The sequence below is a fragment of the Camelus bactrianus genome, chromosome 16 (genome assembly GCF_048773025.1).
Source record: "Camelus bactrianus isolate YW-2024 breed Bactrian camel chromosome 16, ASM4877302v1, whole genome shotgun sequence".
Taxonomy (NCBI): domain Eukaryota; kingdom Metazoa; phylum Chordata; class Mammalia; order Artiodactyla; family Camelidae; genus Camelus; species Camelus bactrianus.
Window position 1 is genome coordinate 55609612 of NC_133554.1, and position 16637 is coordinate 55626248.

A 16637-nucleotide genomic window follows, 5' to 3' on the forward strand; every position below is an offset into this window, starting at 1 on the left:
TCACCTAGATTCCAGCCGTCCCTTAACCTAGAGGCCCGGGACTCAGTCACGCCCGGGGGCTACAACAACGGAAAGAAGGGGTCTCAACGGCCACTAGGCTTGGTGTGTTTTAGCTGCTCTGTTCGCTAAAGGGGTGGCAGTCCTGAGACCTTGGTCGCTTGGGGACAATTCCCATATCATTTTGCTCAATCAGAAGGGAAGGTAACTAGAAGGGGGGGGGAAAAGCCCACTCACTACCCAGGTGGTTCCAATTAGCCACCAGCTGACAGATCTTTTTCTGTGTGGTCCTGGCTCAATTCATCCCAAAACAGACTGGTCCAGCACCAGCATCTCCGCCGGTGACAGGGCAGGACTGAGGAGGCAGGACCAGCGGAATCTGGTGCTCTCAGCAATTGAGGCCTGACTTCCCCACACCAGATTCTCCCAGCAAACAAGTAAAATGCCAGTGTTTATACTCAAGAAAGCTAAAGAAAACCAGTGACGGAATCTGTACTACATACTTCTATTTCAACTACTTTTCAAATTCAAATATTTAGTCTGAACTGGCAAAATTTAATCAAAATCCTTCATGTTCACCCCCTCCCCTCCCCTCCAAAGAAGTAGTGTTTCCTGGAAATGGAGTTAAACACAAGTCTATAACCTCCATGAGGGAATACCCAAGCATCTTTGTTCACCATTATAATCCCAGAGCCTGACACACAGTAGGCCTTCAGGTGGTGGCTGTTATCATCAAAAGAAGAAATTCTTTGTAGTCTTTTGTCCACTTCTGTTCTTACATTATAAAACAGAAGGCCAGACCAAAAAGTTGAAAATTAAAGGCTCAGGATTGAGCACCAGCTGTACTGGAGGCTGCAGTGTGTGGGCTCAGTGGAGTCCAAGGTCAGTGACTTTGCAGCAGAGTGTCACCACCACTGCTGCACTAGCCATGGCCAGAACGTCAGCTCCCCAGCCCACACGTTTCATTCTCAAGCCCTTGAGACTTAGTATCACGCCAGGCACATACTAGGACTCACTGAATGCCGCTGGAAAGGGCACATTCTAGTATGTTCCAACTCTAATCCCAGGAAATACATTCTGCCAGATGCCTTTGCTAAGTAGGCACATTTAAAATCTCTCTCAGAGGGGTGGATATAGCTCAGTGGTAGAGCGCATGCGTAGCACTGGGGTTCAATCCCCAGTGCCTCCACTGAAAAAAGAAAATCTTTTTTAGAGACATAGGAAAGAAAACAGGAATCAGAAGTATAAACGGAATTTTGGAGTTAAAAAGGCCTTAGCTTTCAGCTCCAAACCTCTCTTTTCACAACTGACAGAGGCCCAGAAAGGACTAGTCATCTGTCCGATGTTACAAACAGAACAGTCTCCTGAGTAATGGTCCGCAGCCCTTCCTCTGCCACCATGCTCATGACTTCGTAATTAAGTTCTTTTCTCACAACTCCCCTACTTAAGACGATTAAAAGGAGGCAACTTATTCTTGTGCCTGAGAAAGCTAATGCGCTAAAATAAAGTCTTGATGGTGGGCTGGGAACTTTTTTAGTCATCAGGAAGGGAAGAAAAATGTCCAGGAAACTTGCTGCCGAGAAACACAACTGTACAAATAAGCGAGCTGCTCTTTATTCTCTCTCAGGAACGGACAGAACCAAGCAGCCATTCCAGTTCACTTCCGGGAAGACACTCCCCCTTCCTGTTTCGTTCCGTCCTGCCTCGGATCAGACTAAAAAGTATAAAAAGTTCACACCATATTTGCAGCAAAGCCTACTTGACAAATGAGGACTAGTCCAGAACTGTGATTATACAGAACTCTGGGCAGAAAGGCCAAATGCAGTCCTAAGCAGCTGCAGCAACCAACCCCTGTGCCGCCCATCACACAGGAAGAAGTATGGTTAGGTCTATTATTTTTTTTAATTTGGGTTTTAAATACACTATTCGAGAAGGATTTAACTTCAACACTTGGGAAGGGAATGGGAGCCGCAGGAGACTGAGGTCCAGGGTCTGGGGCCAGCCACGGACCTGCACCACCCTGTATTCAACAGGCACTGCCTTCTGCACAGTCTGGACAGAAGGCAGGAGGAGGGCAGCTCTGAAGGGCAGTGAAGAGACTAGAAGACAACAAATTCTTTTATTTGCAATTTAAGAGCAACGTAGATATCCAGAGATAGGATGTTATCCTCTGACCTGACATCCTCGCTAGGAGTGACACCACAAATGCTTCATTGTTCGATGACCGTTAGCAAGCAGTTTCTCAAAGGACAATGTGATTCTCTATAAAAGACCTGCATGGGGTTGAGTGGTGAGGGGGCAACTGGGATAGAAACGGTGCCGGGGTGCTCAGCCTCCCTAAATCAAGTTCACTATGAACACGGACGTCTCCCTGTGGTGCAAACAACTGAATGAACATTACAGACTTAAGACTTTATCTGTTTTTAACTCCCTTTCAATATCAACAAGGTTTCCAGATTCTTTTCAGGAAAGCGTTTTTTTTAAGGAACAGGATGACGATGAAAGACAGTTAAGGCCATTCACACATTATCTGTAATCCCCTTGGTCGTCTCAACGTCTCCTACCTACCGAACTTGGCAAGAGAGACTATCTGACTCCCTTGGAAGGAAACACTGTGTACATAATTGATGGCACTGCTCTCATGTTTTCTTCAGGAGTTCCAGGGTCACGGCAGCCGACAGACCTAGTCATCCACGGTGATGTTGCGGAAAAGGTACGCCATGGACTCTCCATTGTGGATTCTCCGAATGGCTTCAGAAAGAATCAGACTGATGTCCACAGTCTTTATCTTGGGACACTGCAGCTTCTGCACCTCGTGAGGGACAGTATTTGTCACCACCACCTGGTCATTGTAGCAACGGAAAATAAACACGGTTACTGATGTGTGCCCCGACGTGGTGGCTCGGGAAAGTTGATCTAACATTGGGTACCCACAGACCAAGTTCCACACTACAAAAGCCTCATTCCACTGAGTACAGTTTTCATAAACTAAACCAACTTTACACAAGGGAAAGGTTACATGATTCAAAACATAAGCTTATGAAGGTCACGGCCTATGGATGCAGAAATGACAGAGCGCGCCCCAGCACTGCCCCAAACCTGCGTATTATCGAGGAAGAATTCAAGTCTTGAGAGAAATGCTACTACAGTCATCAAATTACACTATCAATTATACTGAAGTACACATAGCAAATCTTGATAAAAACAGACATATATATTCCTAATTGCCCCCAACAGACTGCTAGCCCCCGAAAGCATGATTTCAGTCCTCTAGACAGGGAGTGAGCCATAGTGGCCGAGGCATTTAACTATGCACAGAAAGCAGAGCAGCAAGTCGTGACTCAAGTGCAGACAGACCTCGTCGATGGAGGACTCCTCGATCAGACGGGGGGCCTCCGCAGACAGGATGCCATGAGTGGCCATGACGTAGATCTTGTAAGCGCCTCTCTCTTTCAGGATCTCCGCGGCGGCAACGAAACTTTCCACATCATCAATGATGTCATCCTGAGAAGAGACCAGAGTTAGTGTGGAGGAACCCCCCCACCCCCATCTGTAAACACGCACCTCCTCGCACTCTGCTGCAGAGGGTGCTGAATGGAAAGTCAGAGCTATCCGCCCGGCTCAAGACTGAACACAACCGCGCAGGCTGGACTCTGCGCGGCTGTCAGCGGGAAGAGCAGCGAAGCCTCCCAGGCTGTGTGACATCCACAGCTAGTCTAAGACTGCCAAGACTCATGTCCCTGTTTCAAATTGCTGTTGAATCCTACGTAGCCAGGGTCCCATTGACTTTTTTCCGAAAGTTAATCGAGAGGAACACAGAAATAAATCGAGCCATTGTAAAGGACCGATCCTCTGGCTCAGCAAAGGCATTCAGAGCTGGGAGCAAATGTGTCACGTTAAAGTAACAAAGAACAAGATACACGTTCTCATTAGTGAAAATGGAACAGCCCGTCTTCCGTTCACCCCATGGCCCACAAGTTGAGTAGCTCAGCTGGTTCGATGCAGCTCAAGACGAAGGTTCTCTCTGGAGCTGAATTTTCTTACAGGAGCTGCTACTGTGCTGGTTCCACATCTGTAAGTTATAATCACTCCTGTTTGTCTATTTTTATTTATTTATTTATTTTGCGGGGGGGGTAATTAGGTTTATTTAGTTAGTTAGTTTTTCGGGGGAGGTACTGGGGATTGAACCCAGGACCTCGTGCATGCTAAGCATGCGCTTTACCATTTGAGCTGTTCATCTGTTTAAGATTTTTCTGCTACCTGCCCTAGGGGAGTCTGGGTGAGAAGGGCTAGATGGGTCCGTTTAAACGTATCACCATCGTCATCGTTACTGGAACGACGATCCAAGAGTGGGCGCCTCCTGAGAGCCAGCAGCACCATCTCTGCACACAAAGGAAGACACATGACCTACCACTATGATTGCGATGCGCCCACCGACATCTCCGACCACCGTGATTGGCGGCTTCTCTTTGGCCATCATCACTAGCAAAGGAAAACAAGCCCAAGGCGCCAGTTAGTCGCGCAGCATCGGCAGGTATCACTGGGTAAATGCAGTCACCGCCATGCCTTCCCCTGGGGGGAGACAATTAGAAAACACGCAGATCCCCCCCCAGTCCGCCTGGGGCCTCGCGGAAACAGGTGACCCAGAGCAGCACTGGGCAACAGCAGGGGGCATGAGCCACAGAAGGGACTCGACATTTGCTAGTTACCCACGTTAAAAAAGGAGAAAGAGATAGATGAAATTAACAGATTTTAACTTTACCCCCGTATATACAGAATGTTACCATTTCAATCCATCATCGATAACGCAACTTTATCGGAGACGCTTTACATTTTCTTCACACTAGGTCTGTGTACTTGATGTGCATTTTACACACACAGGGATCCTTTGTTGGGACTGGCCAGGTTTCAAGGGCTCTGCAGCCACCCCAGGCTGGACAGCACAGGCCCAACCAGGAGGAGCAGAGCGCTTTGGAAAGGCTCACCGGCCCAGAGCAGCAGCACCGGCGCCTCACCGATCAGAAATAATCTGACTCATAAAGAAATGTAAATAAACATCGCTCTGCAGAAAGTAAACAGGGAAAGGCTGCCACACAGATAGCTGGCCTTGCTTCATTTTCTTCCAAGGCCGACCTTACTAGGACAATGTGACCTCACTATCAGATAACCTCACCACTGACATAATCAGTTTCCTGAAAATGAGGAAGCTGAAGACAAAAGCTGCAAGATCATCCTCTTTTCCTGATTTAATGGGTCCTGAGAGTAGAAGCCTCTTCTCTCACCAAGAAACTGATCTGTGATGCACAAAGCAAAGTGCAGGATGGAGAAGAATGCACCCTGAACAGGAGGTTAATAAACTGAGGGGGAAAAATATTTCAGAAGAACAGGCTAAATACTCTACTTTTTTTGGAAGGTTTTTTATTACTCTGAAATATTTATTAAACCAGCAGCGGGGGCGAGGGGGGAACATTCAGGGTAATTCTGTAGCTGAGTAAGTATCAGCAAACTAGCCATGTTAGCTGATTCCTGTCTACAGGCGCTGTAAACCTCGAAGAACAGCTGTGCCTTTCTGTACACCAGCAGAGCAGCCGAGGGGAACTTCAGCGCTATTTTACTGGCGAATTTCAATAGACATTTCCTGATTTCCCGTCCCAGAAACAAGGGCAATTTCTTGAATTTGGGCAGCCAAAAAGGCTCTGCCTGTAAGTATCACCTAAAAGTGGGGAGAAAACAAACCACCAACAATAGGAAACGCTTCCTCAAATTCTGTCTTTAAACCATGTGGGTAGGTGGTTATGCTGACCTACCCGCTTCTTAAAGAGATGTAGGTCCTTTCTTGACCATTTTTCTCGGCAAAAAAAAGGAAAAGATTGCAAGCCAGTATCCCTCATCAAACATCACTAGAAATTCAGCTCCAGTTTGACGCAGAAACACGTTGGAGTAGTTACTCCTGGCTTGCTTTTTGTAAGCCTACCTCTCCCCAAACAACTTCTCAGTTTGAAATGAAAATCAGGCATGGCTAGGATCAAGGCTTTAAAAAAAAAGGCTTAAGAAAAAAAAAAAAGCCTTTCTCCTGGGGTGTTCATTCCCTGCTTGTAACTGGCTTTGGGATCTGGATAAACCAACATAATTTGGTGGCTACTGAAAAACAGAGAAAGATTTCATTACAGGCTCACGAGAAATGAATAGTACCTCACATGCTTTAAAAAATGCCCAAATGTTCTAACAGCTTGCCCAGAAAATAAAGCACTAATGACTCAAAATTTTCAGTAAAAGCAATACCGAAGGTCAAGGATAAAGGGTGCTAAAACTACTCTATGTTTAAGATTCTGCTCTATCTTGTCAAACAAAACCCAATCTGTTTACGAATAAAATGAACTGTGTACCATCACGTGTGGCCAGAAATCCCACTGTTAAAACTACATCAACTTACTGCAGTAAAAATGTCAACTGAGCAAATGATTTCCAATGTTCTTATGAAGGAAGCAAGAAATTGTCTTTTACTTTTAAAATTACCATTTTCTAAGTAAAATAATGCTGCATTTATAACCATCCTTTAGATCTCTCTCTCTCTCACACACACACACACACTCTCTCAAACCTTCCTCTCCTAAAATAAAGAGCAAAAAAGGACTAAGGGGAATTATTCATTCCTTATCCATCTTGATCAGGGGCTGTTTTCTAGCTCAATGGAAAGTCAAACTTCATCAACAGACTGACGTTGGGGAGAGATACAGGAAATAAAGTAAGTTCTCCAGCGCAACCAGAACTGAAATTACTTTCAAGCGCAGAACCCTGTCCACATGCAAACAAGTCAAAATTTAACACCTAACAGATACTCGAGAGGAGCTACGGTCTGTTTTTGCTTCTCCTGGTGAAAGCTGTGTCTTTGCTTGTAAAATTAACAAGGCAGGAAAATCAAGCCCAAAAAGGAGACTTCCTCCCATTTTTGGGTCCCTCACTCTGAGGAGTCACCACCGTGGTAGGCACAGATGCAGCGCTTAGGGGAACCGTCGACCTGTAGTCCTTTCCAGCACGTGAGATGCCCTTGCCATCAGGGAGGTATCAAATTCTGCCTTATAAAAGAGAAACATTTATGCAACCTCATTTTTAATAAATTACTTTAAAACAGAGTTTCTCAACCTTGGCACTACTGACACTTCGGGCTGGATAATTGTTTGTTACGCTGGGAGGTCATTCAGTAGCATCTCTGGCTGCTACTCACCAGATGCCTGTAGCATCCCACTGCCCTGCTGGTTGAGACAACCAAGAAATGTCTCCAGACACTGTGAGGTATCCTCTGGGGAGCAAAATTAGCCTCAGTTGAGAATTACTGCTCTAAAAGAACAGGTTGCAGGAAGGTAACACAGTTCATCTTTCCTGAAGATGCACAGACTTCAGGGGTGAAAGTCTGCTTTCCTCTGGCCTTGTCCCAACATCCTAATACCTCCATCTTCATTACCGCTAAATAAACTATAGAAACACACTAGAAGTATCACTGATACATAAACACAGAGCATACTTAATCTGGAAGGTACAAACACACATACAAGAAATCTTTTTTTTTTTTTTTTTTTCCAGAATTCTCTTGGCTGCATCTACAAAAGGGAGTCACAGAAAACCATCCCGTGGCAATGGTAAAAGCTGTAATGTAAACACACCAACACGTCTAGGAAGGAATGCTGACTGGAGGGGAAAACAGTGTTATGATCCTAAGTGACAAGGCGATGGTCTCAGAAGAGAATCTCACCATAGAAAATATGGCGATAATTTGGCCATATCTTATCAAAATAACTTCTGACCCAATAATTTGATTTCTTGGTCTCTAGCCTATAAATACAGTCACTTATGAAAGGACATGAGGCAAAGCTAATCACAGGTGATAGCGTTGGGCGACAGAGAGCAGACGCTCTGAAGCCCCAACCTTAGTTTCGAAATAGCGCTTTCCACTAAAGGGCCTGGGGCTCCTTGGGGGAGTGGCTGATTCCAGGGCCAAGGAAGCACAAGACAGACGTGGAGCCTCCCGCTGTCCCAGACAGGAACAAGGAAGCAGCAAAGGCAGGCAGGGCCACGTCCAAAGAGCACGGTGGGCAGCTCGACACGCAGTTCTCTTTGGCCAAGTCTGAGCCAATTTGAGCATGAAGATCAACGGTAGCGACGGACTAGAACACACTGAACAAAACAAGATTCTCTGCATCTGCACTGGTGTCAACGACTGAGCAGACAAGGAAGACAGGGAATTAGAAAAACCACCATTCGACAAAAATTGGCATATTAACTGATTCAGGCTAATATGAGGAAACAAGTGCTAATGAAAGGCTCTCCTACAAAACAACTTGCCTGGACTTTTCAAAAGTATCAGGTCGCAGGAGACAAAGAACAGAGGAGCCATTCACGATTAATTGAGACTAAGGAGATGAAAACCGGTGCAATCTGGGAGCTTATCCTGGGTCCTGGGCCCCCCAAAACAGTTTTCTTTTCTTCTAAAGGACATTGATGGGACAACTGGTAAAATCTGAATAAGGAATGTAGAGCATATCACAGTACTTTCCTGAATCTGGTCATCATACTGTGGTTATGAGACAGTCTCTGTTTTTAGGAAATACACACGGAAGCATTCAGGAGTAAAAGGGCATTATGTCTGCAACTCACTCTCAATGGTTCAGAAAAAAAAAAAAAAAGGAACGTAAATGTTCACTCTGGGGACTCTGAAGAGCAGAGAGGAATTTTGTATTATTCTTTCAACTTTTCTCTAAGTCTGCAGTTCGTTCAAAATAAAAAGCTACAAAAACAAAGGGGTGTGGATTCTGGTGTCAGCGGCTGCATTCCAAACCCTGGCCCCACCCGGCCGGCCGCGTGTCTCAACTTCCTCACAGGCAGGAGAAGTAACAGGAGCACCTGCACGGTGCTGTGACAGCACCCAATTCCAGCACCTCCCGTAGGGCTTAGAAGCTCTCTAAGCCCTTGTAGTGCAAGGACTCAACAGGTGTTCATTATTATTGCAGCCTTGGTTTTTTTATCCCCAAAGACTGGGGGGAAAAAATCTATAAGTGCATCAACAAGGGATGATTAAATAAATTATGGCACATCCATAAAACAGTCTACTACGAAACGGTCATGACTGAGAAATCTATATAGACGCGTAAGGAAGGAGCCACTGAATGAAAAAAGCAAGGAGCAGAACAATGTGTATGATGCATTACTGTTGGCGTGAAAATGAGAGAAAAAAGAAAGACGTGTATTTGCTTGTACATGCAGAAAGCATATCCAGTCTAAACGGACACACAAGAAACCAACCGCACTGGGGATCAGAGCAGCCAGGGGAAGAAGGGAGGCGATGGGTGGAAAGGGTTTTCACCACGAAGGAGTTTGTACTGCTTGAATTTTCAAATACGTGAATGAATTAACCTGTTTAAGAACTTTAATTATGAAAATCTAAACAAAAACCCCAAAAAACCGTGATCTAAAAATTTAAATTAAAAGAATATATTACTTATTTCTCTTACATAAAACCCTCCAAAGTTGAAAACAAAGCAATTGAAATTTTATAGGATGGAGGCAAAAAAAAAAAACCCTAGAATGTTTACACCTGAAATAGCCTGTCTGAGGTGTAACCGTGCAAATATTTTTCCACCCTATTAATTTGTACGATTCTGAGGCATGGCAAATAGATACAGATTGTAAAAGGAAATAATCTCCTTCCTCTAAAAAACATAATATATCTTCCAGCACAGAATGCTGGTTATCGCCACTCAAAAGTCCACAGAAGTAAATAGCTCCCACTCTGTTGGATTCACAATAAGTTAGTCAGGAATCAGGTCGAAGGCCTACATCACTAAAATAACTGCTCAATTCAGCTGATTGCCAAAGCCTGATATTTGATCAATGGTTGCTATCACCTATGTTACCAAAATATAAAAAACTTAAGATTTCACACCTCGACACATACACCTTTTTTTTTCCACTAAAGCTAAAATTATCTCACACTCTGCAGGCTAAGTGCTACCCAGATTAGCTCAAATTGTGCCTACATAGTCAACAAAAGTGTGTAACACAACCTTTTACAAAAGGCGAAGTCAGTGGGATACCACTCAATTATTTAAAATAACAAGACAGTGTGCATCCACGTGGGTACTAACTCCTAGCCACCCCCACTATTCAAAACTGCCTGCAGTTTACAGGTGGAATAAAAACACAGAGCTGGTCTTACACGGCAGTTCCAGCCCAGGGTGGACAGTGGCGTTTTTGACCATTGGGGGAGAGTGACGGCCGTCGTCCATGTCCATCTCTGCGCACTGGGCTTCCCCGTGGATCACAGCCAAACCCAGACGCAGCCTCTCCGCGTACGACTGGGCCCTGCGAGGAAGACAGAGGCAAGCGGTGAAGTCCACGGGGAGGAAAGCCCCGGCGTTAACCACAGAATGGAAGCTTCATTCAGCCTCTCAGGGGCACGCAGGAGAGTTTCTGCTGCAAATCAGAACGCGGGGCCCAGGCCAGAACACAAATGCCTTAAGAGGCACACAAGACCCGGGCTAGGATGTGATTCTCGATCATTCTGCTTCCACCCTTTGTCCGACATCCTAACACTCGTCTTCAGGAGGACTTTGTTCACAGAGGTCTCAAAAACCACTGCCTGACGAAAAAGAATATGAAAACGAATATATGTGTATATATATACGTATATATGCATGACTGGGACATGATGCTGTACACCAGAAATGACACACTGTAGCTGACTGTACTTCAATTTAAAATAAACAAGCAAAAAATAAGTAAATAAATAAACCACCGCTCGGAAAGTGCTCACGGACCTTCTGTTCTCCTTTTCCTGAGAACTTGAAGGAAAAACTTCATTTTCGCCCAGGGGAAAACCAAGTGATTCAATGACCCACTCATGTTGTAAAGCTGTGATTGGGGACAGGACAGTGATTTGGGGCAAAGGTGGAGACAATGAACTTTCACAAGCTGTATGAAGACATGACTCGGAAGCACCGAGAAGGGACATGTGTGAAAGTCTGGTTTATTTACCTTTTTGCAGCATCAGGAGACTTAGCTACGATGACTGCATTTCTGTAATTTGGAATCTAAATGTGGAGGGAAAATAAGAAAATATTGAAAAGGTATCAAAAAATTACCCCTGGATGCTGGCATTACTTTTTTTCCCCCTCTTATAACAGTGATCCATCTTGGCAAACAAATATGCTAGAATTTCATTCACACGTTTACAATTTTTTAATCGTTATCAACTACTGTCATTGCAAAACTCTGCTACATCAAGAAGATAAAAAATAATCAATTCTTAAACCCTCACTTTAGGAAACAGAAGACACTTAGAAGGAAACCCATTTTTAATGTCTTTAAAAATCACCATCCTCCGTGCCTAAATGCTGACCCTATCTGGCTGCCTCCAGAAATAAGACTTAAGGGAGCGATCACGTGATCATTTGATGTGCCTTTCAATATTGGAATCTGGTACCAGAGAAAAACTACACTGGGTCTCTTTTGAGGACAAAGGGTACTCGCTGGTGGCTCCTCACTTCTTCCTGGATATACTGAAGCAGGAAAGGTGAGGCTCTAAGGTTGTCCACGGGAAAGCTGAAAAAGCCTTGTATTTCCTTTTGATGCAGATCCATAGTGATAATGTGAGTTAAACCTGAAATTTTAAAACAAAAAATTACAAAGTTCACCCCTCCGAGTTACACGGCTATAGGTGGACACAAACTAGACGCCCCACGCCTGTTTTCTAACCGGAGACTGAAGGCAGGGGGCACCATGAACGAGCTTGTGGGTTACAGACCTTACGTGCAAGCTTAACAGAACTTAATGGACTAAAGACAATGTTCAGCCCAGTACAGGAGCCTGTGACCTTCCACACGGATTGAAAAACTAAATGTCCTCCTCTAACTGTTAGCTCGGGCCTGAAAACTGACAAGAAAAAATCAAGTCGAAGCAAAAATATGAATGGGGGGATTAAACACTGAAGCGAAAATAGATATAAAAAAATAGTAAGGCCTTGATTAAGGAATCTAGGAAGAAGTATTAAAGGACTTGTGGATAAAGGCAGAAGGAATAAGAAAGCAAAAGCAGAATAATATATATACCAGAAGAAAAGAAGTTCACAAAACACAGATATTGAAGAGTTTGGAACAATTTCTATATGGCATAAAAGAAAGGGTCAGGAAGTATGCTTACAGAAAAAACAAGGAAAACATACTCACAATCCATAGTGCTAAACACAAAACGTACATATATAAATTCACGGCAAATGGCCAAAGGTTGCTGAAAAACTCCCAGAGCAAAAACCCAGAATTCCTTGTTCTTTCCAAACACATTACACATTTTTAGAGAGAATGGAATTCAAATATGTTTCTGAGGACTCCAATGTATGTTAGAGCTTTTAAATAAACAGGAAGCAAATAAAACCCCAGTAACTGTTAAGTGTTACCACATTTGATTTTACAGGCCAGAAAGTATGTCGCCATGACAAAAACACAATGAAAACACAGAAAGACAATCAGGGAGGGGCCAGGAAGAGTATATAAGCTGAAGAAATAGTAGAAGAGAAATCCAGTTTTACTATCACATACATGAACAGAACTTAATTTAGCTAAGGTTTAAATAAATCTAGACCTGCAGCTCAAAGATCACACCCAAATGCCAAGATCGCCAGCTAAAATTTCAATAAGATGAAATATAAAAGGAGGTAGAATGATGAAAACTTCCAAGATCGCAGAAGAGCGGGAAACACAGAAGCGGACAAGGTCACCCTGAGGGAGGACAAGGACAGGAAAAGAACTCAAACCCAAGCTCACACATGCCTACCCAGAACTATGCAGAGGGAAACAAGGCCACGTAACCACTGGACAACACTCAGAGCACGTGGGTCCCAAACTAGCCGTGTGCGGTGCGGACTAATCGGGAACGGGGGCAAGTCCTGCCTCAGAGCGCAGGAGCCCAGGCCCTGGCTGCACTCACCCGCTTTCGCCAGCATAGACGCCAGGAGCTTGCACACGATGGAGCCTCTCTTCCGCATCTTGCTCTGCTTGCTGTAGGGGAAGTAGGGGATGACGCCAATGATATTCCGGGCACAGGCTGTCTTCAGCGCGTAGGCCATGATCAGTAACTCCATCACGGCCGTGTTCACGTCTCTGAAACAGTAAAATGTGCACTTTGGGATTAACTGGACGTATAAAACCCTGGAGAGGATCCCCACTTCAGCAATCTGGAGTGAGCTGTCAGGATGGGTGTTACAGGTACCTATCTAATCCCCGCACCTCGTGCGTATGGGAGAGAGCTTGTCAACTCTGCCTTTTAGCTGCGGGAGCTCTGGTTCTAGTCTGAGGTTACTTCCATTCACAGTGCGGTGACCCACGCCCACCTCTGCCTGCCTCTTCTGTCACTGACACAGTCACTGGAGGGCCCTGTGAGGCAGACGTCAAGTGCCGGTGACCAGAGTTAAACCATAACTGGCACCATCCCTGGGATTTAAACTCAGGCCAAAGTGCCAGTGCCTAATTTTCCTGGGAACGGCAAAGGAAATCCACCTGCCCTTCTATTGAGCTGTGATTACCAGAAAGGATTTGGTCTCTTTTCTTCTTTTGGGGGTGGACAGGAGGGTGAGGGGTGGGGAGGTCTTGGAACTTAATTTCCAAAAACCTCTCCCATCCCTTCTTTCCTTGAGATACACAGATTCCCGGACAAAGAAGGAAATATGAATCTGAAAGATAAGTCAAAGGAAAGGCTCTTTCCAATTTTTCTTAAAATTTCCTAATTTTAATGAATGTTGATTCTACCCTTTGCCAAGGCTCATCAATAGGTGGGCTCTGCCCTTCAGAAAGTGAAGGGCCTGGAAATCCGTCAGGATGATCTCCCAGTGCTCAGCCCTCTCCCTCCAGCCTCCTCCTGCCCCTCTCTGGATTACCCATGTGTCCTCAAACACTCTCTCTTGTGCGTCAGCAGTGTTCTCTCCCTTGACCTTCCCCCGATAAAGGAGATCATTGCCCACGTCTTGGTTCCTGCCCAAGTGAGGAGCAGAACTGAATTATCTGATCCGTAGCAAAATGGAAAGCCTGCCGTCAACATAGCAGACTTAAACGCTTGTTAGCTTGAAGGACAGTCAGGCCATTTCCTCCCAGTCTTTCCCAGTGTATGTTTACATCTGTGCACCAAGGAGTGGGCAGCTGCTAAGACATCCTTTCTCTCTAACAATGCTTTCTGAATTTACTTTCAACTCGGGGAATTTCCAACCTCGCCTTTGAGGTTTAGACTTTTCGTAATTATTTCAAGGTTCTGTCATAGAAACATTTCTCTCAGGGGGTAGGTGTCGTTGATTCTGGGCTCAGCTTCAAGACAACAAGACATTCCTTTCGGATTGCTGATAGGTTACATTATTTTCATTATCATCTCCTTCCTCTGAAATAACCTAGAACATTCTTTTCTCTCATACTCCCAAATGAATGTCCCCATTAGAGTCTGGCATTGGAAGGTCAGAGGACAGATGACCTTTTGCTATAATAAGGACAAAACATTTATCAAACACTTTCAAGGTACCTAAGAATTCATAATACTTGGTCAATTTTCAACATTTTCCAGTAACTTTCAAACCGGGTCACCCGTTCAACAAATAATTATTGAGTAACGTAAATCAGGCACTGTGTTAAGCGGGGGAGAGAAAACGGGAATGCCAGAGACCCACACTGGATCCCTCTCACGGTAATCATTTGTCCCACGAAGGAGCACGGCTAAGTGACCGAAGCGCTCCCCTCCCCAAACACGTTAATCCTTTATCCCACAGGGGAGAGCCTCCCTTCCCACAACAGATCATCTATACTGATGTCCTCTGGGCTCTGAACGTTACGCTGGAAGCCTGCACGGTACTCAGAAGACAGAATGTCAGTTAACGCAGGAGTCCGTATCCCCATCTAAACACCAGACGTCACAGACACTATAGCAAAAGCCTCTCCCATTACAGACTGCTTATCAGCATTAGAAATAAAACCAGAGCTTCCTGTGTACTGTGTGACATTATAAAAGCACCGCTGGACGTGGCCTCTCACACCAGATCCCAATGCCAACAGTGTGTTCAGAGCTGAAGTTAATTAAATCGATTCTGGAAGAGTATCTTATCTGGGTAGTGGGCCTTCAGCTGGCTTTGCAACAGCGTCCTAGATAGATGAGATGTTAATGTAACAAGACGGACAGTTCTGGAGGAGCCTTGAATTCAGAGTAGCTTTCCTTCCATTAATTACTAGTTTCTCCCATGAGGGTTTTATTTTTCACTTTTTCTTCTTCCTAATGATTTATGCCAAGGGATACATTGTTCTCCAGCCCAAGGCGAAGGAAAGCCGGCCACGCCCCACCCCTTATTGGCCAGGAAGGCAACAAAAGGGCCTTTATCACAGTGGCTTTAGCCATTCGCTAACGGACACGGGACAAATCGGATACCAGGCGATTACTCTGTGGGCCAGCTGGGTGAAGAGAAATTGCTGGCAGCCCCAGCTTTATTTATCTGCTCCCTAAGACTGTTCCAAGTACATCCTGGCTAGTGCTTGGAGTCTTTGTATCTAAGTAGGACAATCTTAATTGTTTACCAACTACTTTTCCCTTCCCTAAGACAATCACATATTAAACTCGGCCCTTACTGCTCTCTCGTCTTTGACAGGCAGAAACGAATGTGCGCTAAGGAAGCAGACAAGGTCTGCATACATCAAGTAAACTGCCTGGGACTGCAAAGACAGGCCAACTGCAGATGGAAGTAACGGGAACACGGCAAGGGAGCAGAATTTACCTTGCCCCCACACCCAGCAGTTAACTATCTGCAGCAAGTAAGCTGTAATGTTCTTTTAATGAGCCTTATGTCACATCAACATACTAGGACTTGTAACATAAAACATGAAAACTGTCCTCCAGAAAACACCCTGTAAGCTTCATGTCTATTTTTCCTTAGGTTCAATGCTCAGTATAATGGAGGCTCCTTGAGATACTGTGATTTATAATAAGAAATATGTATTTATTTCTGGCTTGGGGCTCCTGAAACCCTTAGAATTTCCTAAGCCCCAAGAGGGACAAAGGTGTCTTTTGTTATGTTAAAGAGGTGGCTTTGGGGCTGCACCTAAACCAGGGAACTGGCTGCCAGGGCGACAAGCCACGAGATCAGAGGCGTTGAACTTCCAGCCCCACCCCCGTGACCTCTCTTGGCCAATCAATCACTGGATGGTGGTGATTTAATCAGTCACACCTATGTAATGAAGCCTCCATAAACTCCCCCAAAGAGGGGTGCAAAGGGCTTCTGGGCTGGAGAACAGGTGGAGCTGTGGGCAGAGGGGCGACTGGAGAGGGCGGGAAGGCTCAGAGCCCCTCATCCCAGACCCTGCCCTACTCATGGCTTCTGTCTGGCTCTTCCTGAGTTCTATCCAGAAAACGAGTTCCAAAGATGTTCTGAGCAACAGCAGCACCAAAAACAGGTTTACATGAGATCTTCAGATGTTGGCTCTGATGGTGACTGAATTCGTGTGAATGTCTAAGCTTTGCTCTGTTTATCTAAAATCAGCCTTATTACTTTAGGTAACACCCTCTCCTCCTCCACAATAGAAAAACCTGTAAGACAAGAGTCCTTCGTCTGGTGCACAGGGAGTGCTGCC

General features: G+C 45.0%; 1 protein-coding gene across 2 annotated transcripts in view; it reads right to left on the minus strand.

Annotated features, from left to right (window-relative positions):
- Window positions 1-2097: 2097 nt before the first annotated feature.
- PRPSAP1 (phosphoribosyl pyrophosphate synthetase associated protein 1) overlaps window positions 2098-16637 on the minus strand; it is a 44456-nt gene continuing 29916 nt past the window's right edge. For both annotated transcript variants that reach the window (XM_074343748.1, XM_074343747.1), the window contains exons 4-10: window positions 12973-13145; window positions 11535-11650; window positions 11026-11081; window positions 10208-10353; window positions 4409-4479; window positions 3355-3501; window positions 2098-2839 (exon numbers count right to left, since the gene is read on the minus strand). In XM_074343748.1, coding sequence (XP_074199849.1) covers window positions 2681-2839; window positions 3355-3501; window positions 4409-4479; window positions 10208-10353; window positions 11026-11081; window positions 11535-11650; window positions 12973-13126 — 849 coding nt within the window. In that variant the 5' untranslated portion in view covers window positions 13127-13145 and the 3' untranslated portion in view covers window positions 2098-2680. The remainder of the gene's footprint in view (window positions 2840-3354; window positions 3502-4408; window positions 4480-10207; window positions 10354-11025; window positions 11082-11534; window positions 11651-12972; window positions 13146-16637) is intronic.